The 23,712-nt window shown below is 44.6% G+C and overlaps 1 protein-coding gene across 1 annotated transcript in view; it reads left to right on the plus strand.

The window, feature by feature from the left end:
* The first annotated feature begins 10,813 nt into the window (after window positions 1-10,813).
* The window catches only part of LOC126188474 (mucin-5AC-like), a 223,555-nt gene continuing 210,656 nt past the window's right edge, over window positions 10,814-23,712 (plus strand). Inside the window, exon 1 of the mRNA XM_049930078.1 lies at window positions 10,814-10,932. Coding sequence (XP_049786035.1) covers window positions 10,840-10,932 — 93 coding nt within the window. The 5' untranslated portion in view covers window positions 10,814-10,839. The remainder of the gene's footprint in view (window positions 10,933-23,712) is intronic.

The raw sequence follows: 23,712 nt of genomic DNA on the forward strand, positions 1-23,712 counted from the left end.
TTTTACCCTCCACTCTGCCCTCCAATGCTAAATTTGTGATGCCTTGATGCCTTAAAACATGTCCTACCAACCGGTCCCTTCTTGTAGTCAAGTTGTGCCACAAACTTCTTTTCTCCCCAATCCTATTCAATACCTCCTCATTAGTTACGTGATCTACCCACCTTATCTTCAGCATTCTTCTGTAGCACCACATTTCGAAAGTTTCTATTCTCTTCTTGTCCAAACTAGTCATCGTCCATGTTTCACTTCCATACATGGCTACACTCCATACAAATACTTTCAGAAACGACTTCCTGACATTTAAATCTATACTCGATGTTAACAAATTTCTCTTCTTCAGAAACGATTTCCCTGCCATTGCCAGTCTGCATTTTATATCCTCTCTACTTCGACCATCATCAGTATTTTACTCCCTAAATAGCAAAACTCCTTTACTACATTACATTATCCTCGTTTTGCTTTTGTTGATGTTCATCTTATATCCTCCTTTCAAGACACTGTCCATTCCGTTCAACTGCTCTTCCAAGTCCTTTGCTGTCTCTGACAGAATTACAATGTTATCGGCGAACCTCAAAGTTTTTATTTCTTCTCCATGGATTTTAATACCTACTCCGAATTTTTCTTTTGTTTCCTTTACTGCTTGCTCAATGTACAGATTGAATAACATCGGGGAGAGGCTACAACCCTGTCTCTCTCCTTTCCCAACCACTGCTGTATACATAATGTATACACTGGATAATGCATAGCTACCTCAGTAGCATGATGCATAGATGCGCGCTCTTGCCCACACTCCTCCGCATGCAATGCATGGCAGCGAGACTGTGTGTCCTGCCGCATCGTGCATTGGGACAGGTTGGACGGAGGCCGCCCATCATGGGCTGTGCTTGCCCAGACATGTAGACACGTTAGGGCTGATGTTATTCCACGTATAACAGCTAACTTACTCTCCACCGGTCGTCATAACAAAGTTACAACATCTTAAGAAATCTATGATGCTTCTATAAACAGTATAGCCTAATGTGAGAACTGCGGTGATGCTATCAACTGGTGTTTGAACGTGCTTCATCTCACGCATACGAGAAGTGTATGCCACCTCCCGATGTTGCAGACTTTGCCCAGCCAGAACGGTAAGATGATTCTCCTTCGGGACTTGCTGCAGCTTCGCTGATGTCGCTCGTCTGTGCCAGTGTGTCACTGACTCGTAGCAGCTGCAGAGGGCGCTGTTTGCTTCCCGCTCGGTTCGGCACTTCATTTTTAGCTCCTAGCCACTCCCGCCTGCCAATTCCACCGGTACGCTACTAAGGAGCTCCAAATGAATTCCCGCATTTGCAGTTTAGGAATCACCGAGGATATAGAGGCCTTAATTCAAGTTTATCCCTTGTTCCAAGAAATATGTATTATCTTCCTGTTGACCTTTATGTTCATCACGAACTTTGGCAGGTACTAGTGCCGTACAAAATACATTTACAATTCCTTACCAAAGCTTACCGAAAACTGCAAATTGATTCTCGAGGCCCGGTATCTCTTTGAAGTATGGTGGTATGAAAATCATGGCAGTTTTTCAACATTTTCTCCTGACGCACCATGGTGATGGTGGAGCACCATGGCCGTAATTTTATGGGATAGTCTTACTGTGGTGGCACGTCATGCCGTTTTCCGCTTCAGGAACCGGAGGATAGTCCTCTAATAGCCGCGAGAGACGTTTGTCTGACACCTGCTAAAGTTTTCCTCCTATAGCCAGTAGTGGTTCCTTGTAACAGATTTCCACGTTTTTCGTTATCTCTGGGAATTCAGTTAAATAAAAACTTTACAAAGGAAATAATTGGAAATCATTATGTAAACTGCATGTTAATGCAATGATATCTAGAATTGACAGCATTTATATTTCTGCCTTCTACCAACACCGACTCAAAGGAAGGCCTCGGCTCTTGTTCGTGACGTCACGTCAGCTAGGCATGGCAAACGCCAGGTCTGTTGCAGGCAGAAACGCCTGGGCGTGCTTATCATTACAAATCTCTTATTTTTGGACCAAATGTTTGGTATTGTTTCGGATTCTGCAGTTTTATTTAGATGAAAGATTTTCTTACTATCGTAAAGCTACAAATGAAGATCATAGTTCTGTATTACTGAATCCTGTCGAAACAAACGTAGATCAATACGAGAAGATGCTTTGCCCCATTGCAAGCTTCGGAAATTTTACATTCAAGTAACTATATTTACTTCATCCATTTTGTTATCGAAACTTACCCCAACCCCCTTACAATTAACTCGTTTCTTTTATTTATTTATTTATTTTCGTTTGACATCATCACTGGAAATGTGAACTAATTTACATGTGTAAATGTCCAACTGTTGCCAGTCATTAGATTACAGTCGTTTTCAACGAAAGGAATTCTAAACAGGAAACAAAATAGCTTCAAACATCGAAAATACTGCTGAGCTTAAACTTTTTTTAAACATGCACATTAGAAAAGATAAATATTCCCCTCTTGCAACTGAAAGAGAAACTTTATAAGATACGATACCGTGAAATATATCCAGAAAGATGCCAATTTAATCATAAATCCTACTTCTTATTCACATAGCATTCCATGCCTGTTTTCATTAGGATACAATTTAGTTGTACTCCGTATAACATCGTTTTTCTTGCGGCGGGGAGGGTTGCTCACTCACTATGCTTCAAACACTCCATCGACCTGGATAGGTTTCAGGTTGTCTGCCCCATCACTCTGCGATGGTAGACACTGGTTTAGACGACAAAAGCCCCGTTGACGAAAATTCGATTAAATACCTACCAAGCAGAGGCCACATAACTCCACTCCATGGGCAGTAGCTGAAAGTATGTTAAACTATCGGGTGTTCGGGATTCAAACATGACTCGTTTGAAAAAAAAGTTTAAAACTTCCTTTAATTTGGTTTATTGTCTTTAGAAACACAGAACATGGCTATCAAGTCTGTATTTAATATCCTGGCGTTAATTATACAATGTTACTGTCTCTGTTATAAGTGCCGGCCGGAGTGGCCGTGCGGTTCTAGGCGCTACAGTCTGGAACAGAGCGACCGCTACGGTCGCAGGTTCGAATCCTGCGTCGGGCATGGATGTGTGTGATGTCCTTAGGTTAGTTAGGTTTAAGTAGTTCTGTTCACACCCGAAAGCAGCCAGAACGTCCTAAGCATTCACTCACCCACGACTACTTGCGAGTTGACACAGTCAGTCGTTCAGTACGCTTCTTGTAAAGAAGTGCTCGCCATGACGTCTCAAAGCCCTGCTCAAACGAGCGGAAAAATGCTCAGTTCCTGTTGGCTAGTACAGGGTGACATTTATTGAACTATATGAAACAAAACGTAACTTCTGAACGGTTTGCGTTAGGACGTTCAAACTGCACGGAGCATGATGGGATTAAGTATTCGCATGCATGGTTTGGTTTAGCGACGAAGCCCACTTTCATTTGGATGGCTTAGTCAATAAGCAAAATTGGCGCATTCGGGGGACTGAGAATTCTCATTTCGCGATCGAGAAGTCTCTTCACCCTCAACGGGTGATTGCGTGGTGTGCAACGTCCAGCCACGGAATAATCGATGCGTTATCCATTGATGGCACGGTGGCTACCGAACGGTACGTGAAGTTCTTGGAAGATGATTTCACCTAGATTATCCAAAGTGACCCTAATTTCGACAAGATGTGGTTCATGCAAGACCGAGCGCGACCACTTCTAAGCAGGAGATTGTTTGATGTCCTGGAGGAGAACATTGGGGACAGCATTCCGGGCCTGGGGTACCCAGAGGCCACTGATATGGGCCTCGATTGGCCGCCATATTCTCCGGATCTGAACACATGCGAATGCCTCTTGTGGGGAAATACACTCCTGGAAATTGAAAGAAGAACACCGTGAATTCATTGTCCCAGGAAGGGGAAACTTTATTGACACATTCCTGGGGTCAGATACATCACATGATCACACTGACAGAACCACAGGCACATAGACACAGGCAACAGAGCATGCACAATGTCGGCACTAGTACAGTGTATATCCACCTTTCGCAGCAATGCAGGCTGCTATTCTCCCATGGAGACGATCGTAGAGATGCTGGATGTAGTCCTGTGGAACGGCTTGCCATGCCATTTCCACCTGGCGCCTCAGTTGGACCAGCGTTCGTGCTGGACGTGCAGACCGCGTGAGACGACGCTTCATCCAGTCCCAAACATGCTCAATGGGGGACAGATCCGGAGATCTTGCTGGCCAGGGTAGTTGACTTACACCTTCTAGAGCACGTTGGGTGGCACGGGATACATGCGGACGTGCATTGTCCTGTTGGAACAGCAAGTTCCCTTGGCGGTCTAGGAATGGTAGAACGATGGGTTCGATGACGGTTTGGATGTACCGTGCACTATTCAGTGTCCCCTCGACGATCACCAGTGGTGTACGGCCAGTGTAGGAGATCGCTCCCCACACCATGATGCCGGGTGTTGGCCCTGTGTGCCTCGGTCGTATGCAGTCCTGATTGTGGCGCTCACCTGCACGGCGCCAAACACGCATACGACCATCATTGGCACCAAGGCAGAAGCGACTCTCATCGCTGAAGACGACACGTCTCCATTCGTCCCTCCATTCACGCCTGTCGCGACACCACTGGAGGCGGGCTGCACGATGTTGGGGCGTGAGCGGAAGACGGCCTAACGGTGTGCGGGACCGTAGCCCAGCTTCATGGAGACGGTTGCGAATGGTCCTCGCCGATACCCCAGGAGCAACAGTGTCCCTAATTTGCTGGGAAGTGGCGGTGCGGTCCCCTACGGCACTGCGTAGGATCCTACGGTCTTGGCGTGCATCCGTGCGTCGCTGCGGTCCGGTCCCAGGTCGACGGGCACGTGCACCTTCCGCCGACCACTGGCGACAACATCGATGTACTGTGGAGACCTCACGCGCCACGTGTTGAGCAATTCGGCGGTACGTCCACCCGGCGCCCCGCATGCCCACTATACGCCCTCGCTCAAAGTCCGTCAACTGCACATACGGTTCACGTCCACGCTGTCGCGGCATGCTACCAGTGTTAAAGACTGCGATGGAGCTCCGTATGCCACGGCAAACTGGCTGACACTGACGGCGACGGTGCACAAATGCTGCGCAGCTAGCGCCATTCGACGGCCAACACCGCGGTTCCTGGTGTGTCCGCTGTGCCGTGCATGTGATCATTGCTTGTACAGCCCTCTCGCAGTGTCCGGAGCAAGTATGGTGGGTCTGACACACCGGTGTCAATGTGTTCTTTTTTCCATTTCCAGGAGTGTATTAAAGACAAGGTGTACAGCAATAACCACAAAACCATTGCTGAGCTGAAAACAAGCATTCAGGAGGACATCGACAGCGTCGATATTTCGACACTTCAGCGCGTCAAGCAGAATTTCGCTATTCGTCTGCGTCACATCATCGCCAATGATGGCAGGCATATCGAACGTGCCAAAACCAAAATCTGAATATCTGTAGTGACGTTTACATGTTGAATAAAGAGCGTTCACGCCGCAATTAGTAACTAATTTACGTTTTTTTCATATAGTTCAGTGACTGTCACGCTGTATAAGCAGCCAATCAGATCGCCTTGATCACTTCTACGTATATTCACGGCATTTCTAATGACAGTCGGTCACATTACCACAAGTAATTTAAACTAGAAATTTCGTAATTCTGAAACTGAATAAATTTTAATGAAAAATAAAATACGATTTCTTTCCAAAAAATAAATTACTAATAAATTTGCCGGCCGAAGTGGCCGTGTGGTTCTAGGCGCTGCAGTCTGGAACCGCGAGACCGCTACGGTCGCAGGTTCGAATCCTGCCTCGGGCATGGATGTGTGTGATGTTCTTAGATTGGTTAGGTTCAACTAGTTCTAAGTTCTAGGGGACTAAAGATCTCAGAAGTTGAGTCCCATAGTGGTCAGAGCCATTTGAACCATTTTTTGAACTAATAAATTTAATACTTAACGCCCCTTCCGGCTGCCTTTTACAAATTCAACACACATAACAAATTCCCCTATTGCATAACAACTTTCCCACGCATACATTTACATAGTATTAATATAATACCACATTCTCATTTTGCATACGTCCTCCATGAACTCTCTCAGTCTCTCCAAAATACTCACACAACTAAAACACGCTGTAATAATAATGTTCCAAAATACTTTTAATTACGTCGGGAATATGTGGTAATGAAGCTACAGAAAATTCCAGAAAATTAGAATATATGAACCTGATGATGATGATGATGATGTTTGGTTTGTGGGGCGCTCAAATGCGCGGCTATCAGCACCCGTACAAATTCCCAACCGTTGCTCAGCCCAATCACGCGATATTCATGAATGATGATGATATGATGAGGACAAAACAAACACCCAGCCATCTCGAGGCAAGTAATATATGAACTAAGAACCTGTCCTCTTGGTTACAGTTCCAGTTGAAACGATAGATGAATACATTACACTCCCTAACTCAGTTTCACAATGGAAGCACGGTTATTATGTACTTTAGGTAAAACTTTTTATCTCCAAATGTACTGAAGCTATTGATTTGAAATTTTAACATTGTGGTTGTTTTATGCATAGAATTTGGTATACTAAGTATGAACAAGATCGATTAATATTTGTCCGCAGCTCGTGGTCGTGCGGTAGCGTTCTCGCTTCCCACGCCCGGGTTCCCGGGTTCGATTCCCGGGGGGGGGGGGGGGGGGGGGGGGGTCAGGGATTTTCTCTGCCTCGTGATGACTGGGTGTTGTGTGCTGTCCTTAGGTTAGTTAGGTTTAGGTAGTTCAAAGTTCTAGGGGACTGATGACCTTAGCTGTTAAGTCCCATAGTGCTCAGAACCATTTGAACCATTTTTTTGATTAATATTTAATAGCACTTCTTCAGATTCATAGAGCGTATGCGTAACGTATTGCACGCAGCGTTAGTCAAGTACACGGCCCGTTCGGCCCAGGAGCAGAGTCGGCTGTGCCAGCGTCAGAACCAAAATGTGCTCTCCTCCCGGCACCACGGCAAGCCACGCTTCCAATGCAAGATGACAACTCGTAATAATTTGCTATGTTACACATTGTAGCACACAAAAACATAATATGAGAGAGCTGTATGGTCCCAATCAACTGAAGGTGGAAGCACATGGACTAAAATTATTACAATGGGAATTTTAAGATAGCATATTTAGACAAATTGTGACCTTTTACAGGATTCCCAGCTAACTCTGCCACGTCACATATTTCCGAAAAGTAACAAAATGTGAAAAATACAATTGTGCAGGGATGCGGCTACGTCAGCGGCTCATACAATGACCAGGAATGTGTTCAAATCAAATGGCTCTGAGCACTATGGGACTTAACATCTGAGGTCATCAGTCCCCCAGACTTAGAACTATTTAAACCTAACTAACCTAAGTACATCACACACATCCATGCCGGAGGCAGGATTCGAAACTGAGACCGTAGCAGCAGTGCGGTTCCGAATTGAAGCGCCTAGAACCGCTCGGCCACAGCGGCCGACCAGGAATGTGTAATCTATGGTCAACGAACATCACTTTCATCACAGGATCTCACAATTACTCGAATAACTGCTCAGGGTCTATTTTGGCTCCCGCAAACAGAAAAAAACTTTCTAAATATGTCGTCGCCAGAAAGCAACAATGTCTTTCAATTTGACAGCTTCATATGTATTTTCTGCTGATTTTTCTATCTTTAGTCACGAGTCTCTGTTTTAGTAGATAGAGGACCACTTATCTGACTTGAGGTTTTAATGCAGTATGCACCAGAGCTTACACGTTGTCTGGGACATCAGTCATTATTATTTGAACTAGCGTTAATTTAGGTGAGGTCTTACTTGGTACGGTACATTTGAAGATGCCTTCACTTGTACGATCGAGAACAATTACAATTTAAAATGGATCCAAAACATGTAAACAAACTAAAGAAGCCGTTTAGATTAGCATGTTCTTCACTTAAAACACCTGTAATTTTATTCAGTTTAATGAAATACCTTATGTACTTTCTACTACCAGTTCTGGAGCAAAGCAGTGGAAGTAAAGAAATTATTCCTTCGGCCAGAGAGGACATAAAGAAAACTTTTTACAGTAGGCACCTGAACTTAATGCAAAGCTCTGAAGAGAAGTTAATCTTGGAAGTTTTACTTTGAGTTCTCAGCGCCGGTACTCGTAGTAGTATTTTTTAACAACAGGCAAAAGCAATCTCAGATGACATGTCAATTGCACAGCGAGTGCAGGAAGCGCCAGTTCTGTGAGGTTTGCAGGAGAGCTCCTGTGAAGTTTGGAAGGTAGGAGGCGAGGTACTGGCAGAAGTAAAGCTGTGAGGACGGGGCGTGAGTTTTTCTACACAAATGGAAACTAGAGGTACAACTAGTGATGGCAGACTTGGTTTCACTGTCCTAAACTTCATAAATTCTGAAACTTTAAAGGACGGAAATGATGCCTTGATTCCTGCCGTAATTCGCAGGTCAAGGGTGCCTGCACTGTCCTGCAAACTACTGTAAAACAGACCACTGTCAGTACGCACGTTCTGCCTTCACTGTTCAACTTACTATGTCTCCTGCTTGGGCCTGCTGTCAAAAACGAAAATACTCTGTGACACATTTCACGTACGTTTAGGAAGAGCTTTACCTGTTTTGTTGTGGCTTATGAAATTTCCGGCTGTGTTGCCGACATTCCGGTTTTCAACAATGAAGAAAAACTAGACATGATGTTAATTTACGGCGAATGTCGCAGAAAGCAACAATAGCTGTAGCAGTGTGCGCTGAACGCTAGCCAGATCTACGGCATTCTTCCCATCGTACCGTTCCGAACACTTGCACAAATCTCATGGGAACAGGGAGCTGGGTGCCCAGAAATTGTCAACATACAAATAGAACAAAATAAAAATGACAACTAAATTTCTGTTCTGGCTGCTGTAGCGCACAATCCTGAGGTGAGTGTACGACCCATTGCGCACAGTTCTGCAATAAGCCATAATGGTCCGTGGAAAATTTTGCAAAGGCATACGTATCATATCTCACTTTACGAAGGACTGAATCCTGCATTCAATTCTGTTGTTTTGCACCTCAGCAGTTGCAAAGTCATCCTGAGTTCGTACATGATACGTTGTTTACGGATGGAGCTTCAAATGGTTCAAATGGCTCTGAGCACTATGGGACTTAACATCTATGGTCATCAGTCCCCTAGAACTTAGAACTACTTAAACCTGACTAACCTAAGGACATCACACAACACCCAGCCATCACGAGGCAGAGAAAATCCCTGACCCCGCCGGGAATCGAACCCGGGAACCCGGGCGTGGGAAGCGAGAACGCTACCGCACGACCACGAGATGCGGGCGATGGAGCTTCCTTTACACATCGTGGTCGTGTGAATCTGCGAAACGTGCACTACTGGTCCATGCAAAATCTCCACTGTCTTCGTGTGGTTGCTCATCAACTGCAGTGTTGTGTCAAGGTTTGATGGGGCATCACTGGCACCCGTATTGTTGTTCCCTATTTTTACCAGGGGCCATTAATCGGGCGGCAATATGCATGATTTCTGCAAGACAGTCTACTCCTTCCCGTGGAGAACATGGAATTGGAACGTCTATCAGCGTTGTTACAGCAAAATGGATGCTCCGCACACTACGCACTTTTTTCTTAGGAATCTGTGGCTGTAATATTCCCAAATAGATGGATAGGGTGGGGAGATCCGTTGAGCTGGCCAGTCTGGTTCCCCGATGTGACGCCATTAGACCTCTTTCTCCGGGGTGCAGTGAAAGAGTGTGTGTACCACGAACCCCCAGCAACACCAGAGGATATGCAACAACGCATTACCACTGCGTGAGCGACAGTATCCGAGGAAACACTACAATCTGTGCAACCCTCATTTGCTCACTGTCTCCACAAGTGTACTGATGCAGGAAGTGGGCACTTCGACTATCCGCTGAGGTGACGCAGGTTCGTCGAACGTGACGTTCCTGGTTATTTGCGAAAGCGTTTTCCGTGCTGAGTATCACGCGCTAAACTTAAGTTCCTGTAGGTTATGTGCCACTAACAATTGTTTTTAAGACATTTGAACCACGACTTATTACAAAATTGTACCTACAGTTTTTATTTTCGTTTCTGCAGTAAAACATACATTCGTCATTTAAATAAACGTAACTTTGTGTTCAAAGTGATTTTTTTCCTGTACATTGTGTGAGGACATGTCAGGACACTGCAGGCAACCGTTCTCCAGCGCATTAAGGCAGAAACTGCTGTACCGTTGCCACTCTTTAAAGTCTAATATTTCCGAGTGTATGCAGTTTAAAACAGTGAAACCAAATCTGTTATCACTAAATGTACCTCTAGTTCTTTTATGTAAAAAAAACATACATTGCCATTTAAAAAACCTAACTTTGTGTTCAAAACGTGGTTCGTTCACCTTTATGGACGATGCATCCCTGCTCATTGTGTGAGCAATAACATACATGCATTCCTGACCAATTGCGTTTTCCACATTTTGTTTCATTTTGGAAATAAAATGGGTGGCAGAGTTACTTGGGACAACCCTGTATGTACACACATCTGCATTAACTCACTCTCGGTTATCTCCAGCACAAGGGATAAGATTAAGAAGAGGAATATTGTCACGATATTACGAACGCTCTCGTTACGAATACTCCAGTGAGCACACGCTGCATTTCGGCAGTGTGTGCCCACTGTCAGGCAGATGCAGCGGCGGGAGCAGTCCCTCCCCCCCCCCCTTTCCCGACAATTGATCTCGTTAGACGGGGGCCGTTATCTCAGCCAGCGGCCAGTCGCGCGCCGGCACCCGACCCATTCGCGCCGCGACGCATGGAGTTGGCAGGCGTCGTTGACGACGCGGCCGTCGACGGCGTCGCGGGCTCCAGCCTCGCCTGCCTGTTGGCGCCAGCTGACGATGCCGAGGTAACTGTCAGGCGATGCAGCAGGTGCCCATAGCTATCGTATGTGCATGTTCACGTCCAATCTTCTCACCCCAAAGCGTGCTGTGGAGCTGGCCATATGTGAAAGGGTGTATTCGTATTTACGGCGCACTGGAGTGAGATCAATGGCAGGCATCGGGAAAACCGACGGGTTAGAATCGATACCGCTATTTTAGTTCTGAATAACCGGTATATTTCGGTATTTGTTTGGTATCGGGTATAACAGGTGTTTGTTGTTGTTTATTAATAACCGCGTAAAAGAACCGTAACATTAATTACCCATAGCAGCAGCGCTAAAATTTCCCGTTTCGAGTAAAGCTCTTTTAAAAAGTGAGTAATTTTTATTCGTAAAATTTGCATTAACGTGAAATATTGCGTTATTACAGAAAATGGGAAAAGCCAACAGTGCTTTTTTAAATACAATACCGACAGAAACAAGCAACAAATACTCGTACATGGCATAAGGATTGACAGAGCATTGCTGAGATAATAATGTCCCAGTTCCTGTGCGTCTTTTTCCGCTGTCGTCGATGCGCATCCGTTGTATTTCAATATGGTACCAACCCAAGCCTGGAAATATTCTTACGAAGTGACGTAGCAATAACGCACAATGTTTATTTGCTTTAAGAGATTAAGAATTTGTCTCCCACTTCTACAACGTATTAAAATAGAGCGGAAATTACAATAACAGTAATAAATTAAAAATTTAGCAACAGTTCATTCATAGTATACATTAAAATAGGAAGTAGCTGATCTGTTGAGTGTGTCTACATAATATACCTATATCTGCTTGCAGCCCGTGAAAACGAAAAAATTAACGCGAAAAACAGCGTTTTTCAACCTCAGTTTTCACCCTTTAGCTCTGACTATTTCAAATCTCCAAATGGTTGTAATGTCCCCGATTGCGACACAAATTTAAGCAGGGTTTCAAAAAATTAGAATCACTAGGAGAATATTGGCTTTTTCTTGTAGTAGTCAACAATTTATCATTTTCGACAAAAGCAGCGAACGGTGGACGGACTAAATTTTCTTTTATTTATTTATTTATTTATTTTATTTTTTTACATGGATACTCTGCGAATCACATTCAAGTGCCTGGCAGACGGTTCATCGAACCACCTTATAAATCTCTCAATTGCTGCCGATACTATTTCTTTGAATTTAAGCCACATCTGGTCTACACTTATTTATTAATTTGGAATGAGTGAAGATTGTTTCTTAGGAAGGCGTCAATTGAATTTTATCTGCTTTTTTGAATAGGTATATTTTTCGCTTACTTTTCGAGGATTTGGGGATTACAATATTCAGTCTCGCTATGACAACTCTGTGTTCACTAATCCCTGAATCGGTTTTGATGCTCGTTATTAACTCAGGATTATTTATTGCTAAGAGGTCAAGTGTGTTTTCACAACCGTTTACTATTCGCGTGAGCTCATGAACTAACTGCTTGAAATAATTTTCAGAGAATGCGTTTAGCACAATTTCGGATGATATTTTATGCGTACTTCCGGACTGTTGCCTGTTTACCCATCCAAATGAAAACGGGCTTCGTCGCTAAACCAAACCACACATCGCATACTAATTCCCAACATGCCCCGTGGCCAATCGTGCAGTTTGAACGCCCTAACGCAAAGCGTTCAGAAGTTATGGCGATTTTATTTCAAATAGTGCAATAATTGTTACACTGTTACAATACTACACAAAGAGGCCAGTACTTTATTACACGGGTTTTTAATTTTTTTTTCTTTTGCCAGAAACAAAATATTCATTTTGAACTGAAATTTAAGCTTAATTAAGAAAGTTAAATCTGAAACATATTTATTGTATGTACAAATTTATGTACGTTAGTGATTTATGTCCTTTTCTTGCAGGTCTCTTGTTATTCCACTGTCATTATTAATATTGAAACTTCCTGGCAGATTAAAACTGTGTGCCGGACCGAGATTCGAACTCGGGACATTTGCCTTTCTCGGGCAAGTGTTCTACCAGCTGAGTTACCCAAGCACGACTCACGCCCCGCCCTCACAGCTCTATTTCTGCCAGTACCTCGTCTCCTACCTTCCAGACTTAACAGAAGCTCTCCTGCGAACCTTGCAGAACTAGCACTCCTGCACTCACTGTGATTCACAAGTCATCTGAGAATGCTTTTGCCTGTTGTTAAAAAATACTACTACGAGTATCGGCGCTGAGAACTCAAAGTAAAACTTCCAAGATTAACTTCTCTTCAGAGCTTTGCATTAAGTTCAGGTGCCTACTGTAAAAAGTTTTCTTTATGTCCTCTCTGGCCGAAGGAATAATTTCTTTACTTCCACTGCATTGCCCCAGAACTGGTAGTAGAAAGTACATAAGGTATTTCATTAAACTGAATAAAATTGCAGGTATTTTAAGTGAAGAACATGCTAATCTAAACGGCTTCTTTAGTTTGTTTACATGTTTTGGATCCATTTTAAATTGTAATTGTTCTCGATCGTACAAGTAAAGGCATCTTCAAATGTACCGTACCAAGTAAGACCTCACTTAAATTAACGCTAGTTCAAATAATAATGACTGATGTTCCAGACAACGTGTAAGCTCTGGTGCATACTGCATTAAAACCTCAAGTCAAATAAGTGGTCCTCTATCTACTAAAACAGAGACTCGTGACTAAAGATAGAAAAATCAGCAGAAAATACATATGAAGCTGTCAAATTGAAAGACATTGTTGCTTTCTGGCGACGACATATTTAGAAAGTTTTTGTCTGTTTGCGGGAGCCAAAATAGACCCTGAGCAGTTATTCGAGTCATTGTGAGATCCTCAGTAACGAGAAAAGGGAAAGACAAATGTCAGTACCAAGCAACTCCCCTACTGCAGTGAAACATTAATGGGCTCAGAAGTCACGTGGAAGAAGTGAGCCTCCTAGCACAGGCAAGGTCATCGAATTTATGCCTTCGGAAACGCGATCGAAGGACACTGACGCTTCTGTAAGAAGGCTCAGTGCGGAGAGGGCTAATGTTGGTGAAACCATATTCACTCTCTATGAAAACCACGACTCGCTTTGAATTTCACCACTAACATGCAAGCAACTGCAACATCGTGCGTGCCGCACATGTTGCCTACACTTGTTCCCTAATGAAGCTAAGAAGAAATACTGATGGTGGTTAGCACCGAGGACGTCATTGACATTTACGATACTCGTGGATACTTAGAACCTGCTGCGTGTTCCGGTTGTAACATATCGGCCAGAGGGGATGCTGAGCATGTTCATCAGGTACAATACCCGCAGGCCAGGCACCTGTACTGCTGTCAGTCAGAGGTGAAGGGACGCCGCAGCCTCCATACTGTGTCCGAACAAGTGGAGCTAAAAGCATACTGTTAGCCTGGAGTGTAGGCTTGTATAAGCGCTATACGAAAGCATACAAGACAAGAGGATATGTTCACGGGACACGGGACGTTAACAGTTCACAGTGAAGGCACAACTTGCCAAGTGAAACAATTCCTTCTTACTATAACTAAATAATTATCTCGGCGGTTGTGTTTGCTATTTTACCACAGGAATAATAAATTTCCTTGAGACAGAAAAACTTCTGTCCACAAATCAGCACGTTTTTAGAAAGCATCGGTCGTACGAATCTTAGCCTTCTCTTTTGTCACATGATATACTGCAACCATGGATGAAAGGCAAGAGGCAGATTCCATACTGCCATATTTCCGAAAAGCGTTTGGCGTGGTGCCCCACTGCAGGCTGTTAACAAAGGTACGAGCATACAGGACACGTCCCCAGACATGTGAGTGGTTTGAATACCTTTTGAGTAACAGTGCCCAGTAAATTGTCCACCGAGGCGACTGTTTATCAGAGAAGGGTATCGTCGGTAGCGATCCAGGGCAGCTATTACTCTTTACACACATAAATGATCTGACGAACAGAGTGAGAATCAATCTGAGACTGTGTGCTGATGAAGCTGTGCTGTACGGGAAGGTATCGACGTTGAATGATTGTAGGAGGATACCGGAAGATTTAGACAAAATTTCTAGTTCGTGTGACGAATGACAGCTAGATCTAAATGTAGAAAAATGTAAGTTAACGCAGTTGAGTTGGAAAAACAATCCCGCAATGTTCGAATACAGCATTAGTATTGTACCACTTGACAGAGTCCCTTCTATTTCATTCCTAGGCGTAAGTTGCAAAGCGATAAGAAATGGAACGAGCATATGAGGAGTGTGGTAGGGAAAATGAATTGTCTACTTTGGTTTATTGGGAGAGCTTTCAGAAAGTGCGTTTTACCTGTAAAGAAGACCGCATATAGGACGTTAACACGACACATTCTCGAATAATGCCCCATTGTTTGGGATCTGCACCATGTCGGGTTAAACGAAGAGCCAGAAGCAGATGCGGACTGCTAGGTTTGTTACCGGTATGTTCGTTCAAGACGCAAACATTACGGAGATGCTTCGAGAACTCAAATGGGAATCCACAGAAGGGAGATGCCGTTCTCTTCGAGGGAAAGCTACTGAAAAAATTTAGAGAACTGGCAACTGAGGCTGACTACAGAACTGACCTATTGTCCCCAAAGTACATCTCGTTTAAGGACCACGAACAGATAATAAGAGAAAATAATGATCGCACGGAGATCACCACGAAGATGACGTGCTACAGACGCGAAATTTAACCGACAGGAAGAAGATGCCGTGATATGCAAATGATTAGCTTTTCAGAGCATTCACACAAGGCTGGCGCCGGGGGCGACACCTACAACGTGCTGACATGAGGAAAGTTTCCAACCGATTTCTCATACACAAACAGCAGTTGACTGGCGTTGCCTGGTGAAACGTTGTTGTGATGCGTCGTGTAAGGAGGAGAAATGCGCACCATCACGTTTCCGACTTTGATAAAGGTCGGATTGTAGCCTATCGCGATTGCGGTTTATCGTATCGCGACATTGCTGCTCGCGTTGGTCGAGATCCAATGTCTGTTAGCAGAATATGGAATCGGTGGGTTCAAGAGGGTAATACGAAACGCCGTGCTGGATCCCAAAGGCCTCGTATCACTAGCAGTCGAGATGACAGGCATCTTATCCACATGGCTGTAAAGAACCGTGCAGCCACGTCTCGATCCATGAGTCAACAGATGGGGACGTTTACAAGACAACTACCATCTGCAAGAACAGTGCGACGACGTTTGCAGCAGCATGGACTATCAGCTCGGATACCATGGCTGCGGTTACCCTTGACGCTGCATCACAGACAGGAGCGCCTGCGATGGTGTACTCAACGACGAACCTGGGTGCACCAAAAGGCAAAAAGTCATTTTTCGGATGAATGCAAGGTTCTGATTACAGTATCATGATGGTCGCATCCGTGTTTGGCGACATCGCGGTGAACGAACCTTGGAAGCGTGTATTCGTCATCGCCATACTGGCGTATCACCCGGCATGATGGTAAGGGGTGCCACGTTTCGGTCACCTCTTGTTCGCATTGAATGCACTTTGCACAGTGGACGTTACATTTCAGATGTGTTACGACCCGTGGCTCTACCCTTCATTCGATCCCTGCGAAACCCTACATTTCAGCAGGATAATGTACAACCGCATGTTGCAGGTCCTGTACGGGCCTTTCTGGATACAGAAAATGTTCGACTGCTGCCATGGCCAGCAGCCCGCATCTCGTGGTCGTGCGGTAGCGTTCTCGCTTCCCACGCCCGGGTTCCCGGGTTCGATTCCCGGCGGGGTCAGGGATTTTCTCTGCCTCGTGATGGCTGGGTGTTGTGTGCTGTCCTTAGGTTAGTTAGGTTTAAGTAGTTCTAAGTTCTAGGGGACTGATGACCATAGCTGTTAAGTCCCATAGTGCTCAGAGCCATTTTTTTTTTTTTTTTTTGCCCTGGCCAGCACATTCTCCAGATCTCTCACCAATTGAAAACGTCTGCTCAATGATGGCAGAGCAACTGGCTCGTCACAATACGCCAGTCACTACTCTTGATGAACTGTGGTATCGTGTTGAAGCTGAATGGGCAGCTGTACCTGCGAACGCCATCCAAACTCTGTTTGACTCAATGCCCATTCGTATCAAGGCCGTTATTACGGCCAGAGGTGGTTGTTCTGGGTACTGATTTCTCAGGATCTATGCACCCAAACTGCGTGAAAATGTAATCACATGTCAGTTCTAGTATAATATATTTGTCCAATGAATACCCGTTTATCATCTGCATTTCTTCTTGGTGTAGCAATTTTATTGGCCAATAGTGTATAAAGACAGTGGTTTTTCCTTCGCTCTGTTTGCATGTTGAACACGAAGGGAAATGACTAGTTGTGGTAGAAAGTACCCTCCGTCACGCACTGTACGGTAGCTTGCGAAGTATGTATGTAGATGTAGGTGCGTAATTGTGGCGGTAAAATAATTCGATTGGCGCCAAAAAAACATGAGGTGGCAAATTTGTCAAATTGGATGCTTACGCACGCCCATAGAGAAATCATCCTAGTGCGGGGTGCTTGATTTCGGCTCACTGAAGGTGACATTTCACTACGAGACTCGAGAGCAGACACTTTACGTGGAGACGCCAGGACAAGGACTCGGGTGAGACTCTTGACGGGACTTAGCTTCTGAGCGTTGCTGGTGCTGACGTGGGACATCCATCCCTGGCCGCAGCCGTAATACAAGACACGCACCGCGGGCTGCATCCACAGCGCCGCCGGCCGGAGATGAGATAGCCCGCTGTCTGCCGGCCCCAGCGCGCATTCAGCCGCAGCAGCAGCAGCAGCAGTGCGGCCGTCGCGCGGTGCAACATCTGCACTGCACCACTGCAAGGCAACACGAGGCGCGTTCTATGATGTGAGCAGCGTGTCGCCAGTCCCTCCGGCCAGCAATGCCGGTAGCTGAATTCTGATGACGCTGCTCACTCTCTAGTCAAGCAGCTCCTCATTTGACCTCGCGAGGCAGATGGTAACTGAAGAAAACTTCACAAGCCAAGATCGCTATAGAAGCATTTTATTGGATGACAGGATTCGACAGTGGTATGCTGTCGTCACCGGATCTTAAGCTTTAAAATATTACAACTTTTGAAATTCTTCACGATAAAGGATGACAGCCAAAACAGTTGCAGGATAAAAATTGGTTTAGAATTTTAATAAATTTTTATCCTGCAACTGTTTTGGCTGTCATCCTTTATCGTTTTAAATATTAATACGTATTGTCCGTCAGTTTTGCAAGCTGTTTCGCACAGCACACTTGCAAAATTGATGGACAATATTTCGTAGTATTTTAAAGCGTAAGATCCTATGATCTCAGCATAGCTCTGCCGAAACCGGTTATCCAATAAAATGCTTTTTTAGCCAGCTTGGCAGATGAAGTTTTCTTCAGTTGCCAAACAGCTCAAATCGCACCCACACTAAAAATTTCACAGTTGACGTCGTTCCAGACCTCTATAACTCACAAAAAATCGAACCAGGTTCCTTCCGCACAGAAGGCACTGACACTAACCATTCGGCGATGGAGCTGATCAAGTATGACACTTCATTTAACAAATGTGTTGGTAGTTAACGTATTCAGAATTTTGCCCTACGATTTCCTATATACCCTCGAGGCTACAGAAAGGGAAGGAAATTGGTTTAAATTGTTGCTTTGGGACGGCAGTATTTTCACTATGATGGTAATTTTAATGTAGCAATACTCAGTTTGCAATTAGCAATTTTCATCAAGTTAACAGTGGCCGCCGGCCCTAGTGGCCGTGCGGTTCTAGGCGTTACAGTCTGGAACCAAGCGACCGCTACGGTCGCAGTTTCGAATCCTGCCTCGGGCATGGATGTGTGTGATGTCCTTAGGTTAGTTAGGTTTAATTAGTTCTAAGTTCTAGGCGGCTGATGACCTCAGAAGTTAAGACGCATAGTGCTCAGAGCCATTTGGACCATTTTTGAACAGTGGTCGTCATGTAACTTCATTTGTATGAACTACGATTCCATGAGCATAAGGATACCTCTATTGACAGATAGTTGACAGTTATGGCCAGCCAGGCAATGGCAATCTAACTGGTCCGTAAAATTCCTTCAACAGTTGCTTGAAGAATTTTTTAATAGGAATCTCCATTCGAAGTGACAATACCACAAACAATGTCAGTAAGCCGTAGTGTTTGCTGGGACCGAGTCCTTAAACAGGCCCCAGCAGGATTACCCACTCTCACTTTCGTTTTTGTTTGATTTTCTGGAGTGCTCAATACCTAACGAGCCAAATGGGTAGTCAGCGTCTACCATAATGGGCTCCGTGCTAGGCTCCATGTTGTGAGTCTGGTACTACGACTACCGGCGCTTAGGGCAGCAATAAGAGCAACTAATGTAGTCACAAACGTTCAATGTTCGAGTGGCCTTAAATATTCACTGGAGTGGAAGATCTGCCACGCCCACATTACAGGCTGGCTGACACACAACCAAGTTACACTGTCACTTCTCATTCAACGCATTTCTCTCCCTCTCCCTCTCTCTCTCTCTCTCTCTCTCTCTCTCTCTCTCGTTCGTCTCACCCAACATTGCTTTTCCAACTGTGAGACGAAATTATTTTCTTAATCCATGTTTTTATTAACCATAGAAAACTGGTGATCCAAAACATTGCACTCGTTGCCTTTGATTACAACACAAAAATGTGATTGCTGAAAACTTATCAAAAGTATTCGAGCACCCATATGTAATGCAGAATTGACCATCTGTTTTAACGAGAAGCGGAACCGCCATTATAGAACGAGGTGTGGAGTATTGTGTTGTCAGCAGAGAATCTGTAACAGCAGAATTGGTCCGCCAGAAGAGCTCAGTGAGTTCGAATGTTGACTTGTCACAGAATGTCACCTGAATAACATACCTCCAGGTTCATTTCAGTCCTTCTAAAGCTGTCCAAGTCGATCGTTGGTGAAGTAGAAACGCCAAGGAAAAACCACAACTAAAGCAATACCAGGCAGATCTCGTGTACTGTCGGAGACGGACTACCGTATTTTGCGGAGGGAAGTTGTAAAAAAAATCGCTTGAAATCAGTAGAAGGAAGTTCCAAAGTGATACCTCAGGTGCAGCTAGCAGAATGTCTGAAGGTAGTTCAAAATAATGGGGTACAGTGGTGAAGCATCTCCTCATAAGCCACATATTTCTGTGCTCAGTGCTAAGTGACAGTTGAAGTGGTGTAAAGAGCAACGCCAGTGGACAGTAGATGAATGGAAACGAGTGGTGAATCACGCTGTATCCCGTGGTAATCCGAATGAAGGATCTGGGTTTGGTGAATACTTGGAAAACCTTACCTACCACCATGTCTAGTGACAACAGTAAAGTACACAGGAGTGGTTTTAGAGTATGGCAGTTTATTTCGTGGTTAGGATGTGGTCCTCTTGCAAGAGTCGCTATCTTTAATCATAAATATATGACTGCGTGACTCTAAGTGGTATTATTTTTGCATAACGAAAAGAATTATCTTCTCACTAACCTTCAAATTGCGAGCTACACCCTTAACTTTTATAAATAAATTAGTGATTTTACTCATGGTACTTTTGTTGACCATGCCAGGGGTCACTATGAGAACTCAAATTACTAATCAAATTAATTAATTTAATAAGATTGAACCTTAAATTGCTAGTGTATCCGTTTACCTCCACAATGAAATAAAGACAGTGAATAAGCCAGAGAGTATGAGTGAGAACAGTGGCGTACTTATGTTTACAAAATAGTGACAGTTTTTATTAATCCTGTTGTAACTACAAATAGCTGATAAATCTTACACACAAATAACAAACGAAAGTCAGAACAGGAATGGTGTTTGATTGGCACAGCATACATTGGGGCGGAAGCTATACAAATTCTCCCCTGAATGAATCCCTTTTACCACGCAGTCTGACTTTGTTTACACGAATCCTCTGTGAGGCTCAACTCTATACAAATGGAATTAATTGTGATCAAGTGTACCACAAACTACGTTTCACCTGAGAACAGGGAGCTGTGGATATCATTTAACAACCCTATATTGGTGCAGCAATACTTTACCCTTCCATGTTCATTCAGGCGGCAGCAGAAAATGGGGCTCTGTGGCTGAGGAGTGGTTCGCTGTGTCAGCTGTACTGTTCAGACGCACCCACGAAAATTTGCATGCTACATGTTCTGGCGTTCTGATTATCAGAACACGGGAAGTCTCCCTATCAGAGCCCTGAAATCCTGGCAAATTTCAGTGTGAGGTGTACCCATTCGCTGGTCTGGCCGAACCAATTGCACTCACAGGCACGACAGAGAGTGCTGAAATTGTCAAACACCAGACGGTCGACTCAGGACGAATACGTTCACCCTCATGACACATGATATGTCCAACATGATATGCAGTTCCATTGTCAGTACAGTTGTAAACAGACACAGGCTCTTAGCCCACCGCAAGATACAGACCACAAGCCTCCTCCACTAGGGAAACACCTGAAGTTCTCCACAGGGAGAGGACCAGAGTATAAAAGAGGCAATTAATTACAACCACTTTCCACCAAGCCTCGGTACGGGAGTCGAATTAGCCGAGCCGAATCCTCTACGCATTGAATCTCCCCTTTTGACTGTTATGTTGACCCATTAGCCAAACCAGACACAGCACCATGGTTTCCACTTCTCATGCGGGGGGGGGGGGGGGGGGGGAGGGAAGGGGAGGAGGAGCAAGTGTCCATTTTGCATATCCTGAGAGGAGCCAATCTGTGACTCCAAATCTTTCTTCTCTGAAAAAATAAGATTTTAGACTATGGGTGCGTCATTCTCACCGTGAGCATGGCTATGTCTTGGCAAAAAACTTTTGCCTAGATGAGGCCACAGTCCCTCATTTATGGAGAATCTAATCATTCTGGGCTGACCATTTCTAATTTCTGGAAGATGGCTCTTAAGCTTCCCAGAGAGTCATGCCGGTGAAATATGTGGTTTTGCCGCTCGGTAAAAGAACCATGCGACTTCATATCGTCAGGAGGGTTACAGTCTTGCCTCCACTAAACTTATACGCCAACCAGACTGTCCGGATCGTCCCAGCTTCCCACCAATTGCACGAAAGCTCAGTCTACAGTAGCCTCTCTTAAATGACTTCCTGCACCATTTTCCGACAACTGGTTGCCTTCATGATGGACTGCCACCTGGCCCAGGTCAAATGTTTTGCGAACTGGCGCCCTTCTGTCTGACCCTAAGTGGAAGGAGGAGAGAGTTTTGGCCAGAAGTCCCTCTGCAGGTAAGAACCACTGAGCGCTGCTTCCCAGGATCCCTCACACAGCCAGGTCGCTGCACTCAGCAGTTACTGCCCGCAATCCATCTCTCTCTGTGTTCTGTCGCCTCCACTATGCCCTCTCGGGTACACGTTCTCTACAGGTTACAAATGCATTTATAACAACATTATGCCCACAATTTTCTCATGTACAAAAGTCGTAAACCACACATAACAAATGTAGTATTGGGGAACAGCGAGATCATGACCTAAAATATGAACACTAATCTACGTCGTCAAAGGGATAGAATGGCGCGGTACCTCTTATTCTTATTGCACTTACGAAAACGTTAAATGCGGAAGCCTATGAACAAATTTCAAAAAATGGTTCAAATGGCTCTGAGCACTATGGGAGTTAACATCTGAGGTCATCAGTCCCCTAGAACTTAGAACTACTTAAACCTAACTAACCTAAGGACATCACACACGTACATGCCAGAGGCAGGATTCGAACCTGCGACCGTAGCAGTCGCGCGGTTCCGGACTGAAGCGCCTAGAACCCCTTGGCCACTACGGCCGGCAACAAATTTCACAGCATTGTGTTCTGTGTGCAGTAGAGTAACAATTCAGATGACGATCGTTAACCACAGCACGTCAGTGCACTCTGTCATGAAACAGCATCTATGAGGCAATATTTTGTGAACAATAATATATATTAAATGGACTGGCTTGCCACGAATCCCGACCTGAACCCGAAGAAATAGCCTTGGGATGGTTTAGAATGTCGACTTCGCTCCAGACCACAGCTTCCAACGCCACTATCTTCTCTGGTTTCGGCTCTTGAAGAAGAATTAGCTGTCATTCCTGCACAATCATTCATACTCCTCACTGAAAGTGTCCTCGGTAGATTTTAAGACGTATTAGTGTCCACTAATAGGTGCCGGCAAACTTTTGATCAGATTGTGTACATGTAAACAGTTGGTGAATAATACATTCAAACTATAGATTCAAATCAGGGTTTTTATAGTTCTGATATGGCCTTTTCTGTATATATCAAGGTTAACCTTGACTGACCGAGCTAAGAAATAACTGCTTGTAGGTGGGGTGGTTCCTGAAGAGGGGCAGCAGCCTTTTCAGTAGTTGCAGGGGCAACAGTCTGGATGATTGACTGATCTGGCCTTGTAACATTAACCAAAACGGCCTTGCTGTGCTGGTACTGCGAACGGCTGAAAGCAAGGGGAAACTACAGCCGTAATTTTTCCCGAGGACATGCAGCTCTACTGTATAATTAAATGATGATGGCGTCCTCTTGGGTAAAATATTCCGGAGGTAAAATAGTCCCCCATTCGGATCTCCGGGCGGGGACTACTCAAGAGGACGTCGTTATCAGGAGAAAGAAAACTGGCGTTCTACGAATCGGAGCGTGGAATGTCAGATCCCTTAATCGGGCAGGTAGGTTAGAAAATTTAAAAAGGGAGATGGATAGGTTAAAGTTAGATATAGTGGGAATTAGTGAAGTTCGGTGGCAGGAGGAACAAGACTTTTGGTCAGGTGATTACAGGGTTATAAATACAAAATCAAATAGGGGTAATGCAGGAGTAGGTTTAATAATGA

Source organism: Schistocerca cancellata, chromosome 5, assembly GCF_023864275.1.
Source record: "Schistocerca cancellata isolate TAMUIC-IGC-003103 chromosome 5, iqSchCanc2.1, whole genome shotgun sequence".
Classification (NCBI taxonomy): domain Eukaryota; kingdom Metazoa; phylum Arthropoda; class Insecta; order Orthoptera; family Acrididae; genus Schistocerca; species Schistocerca cancellata.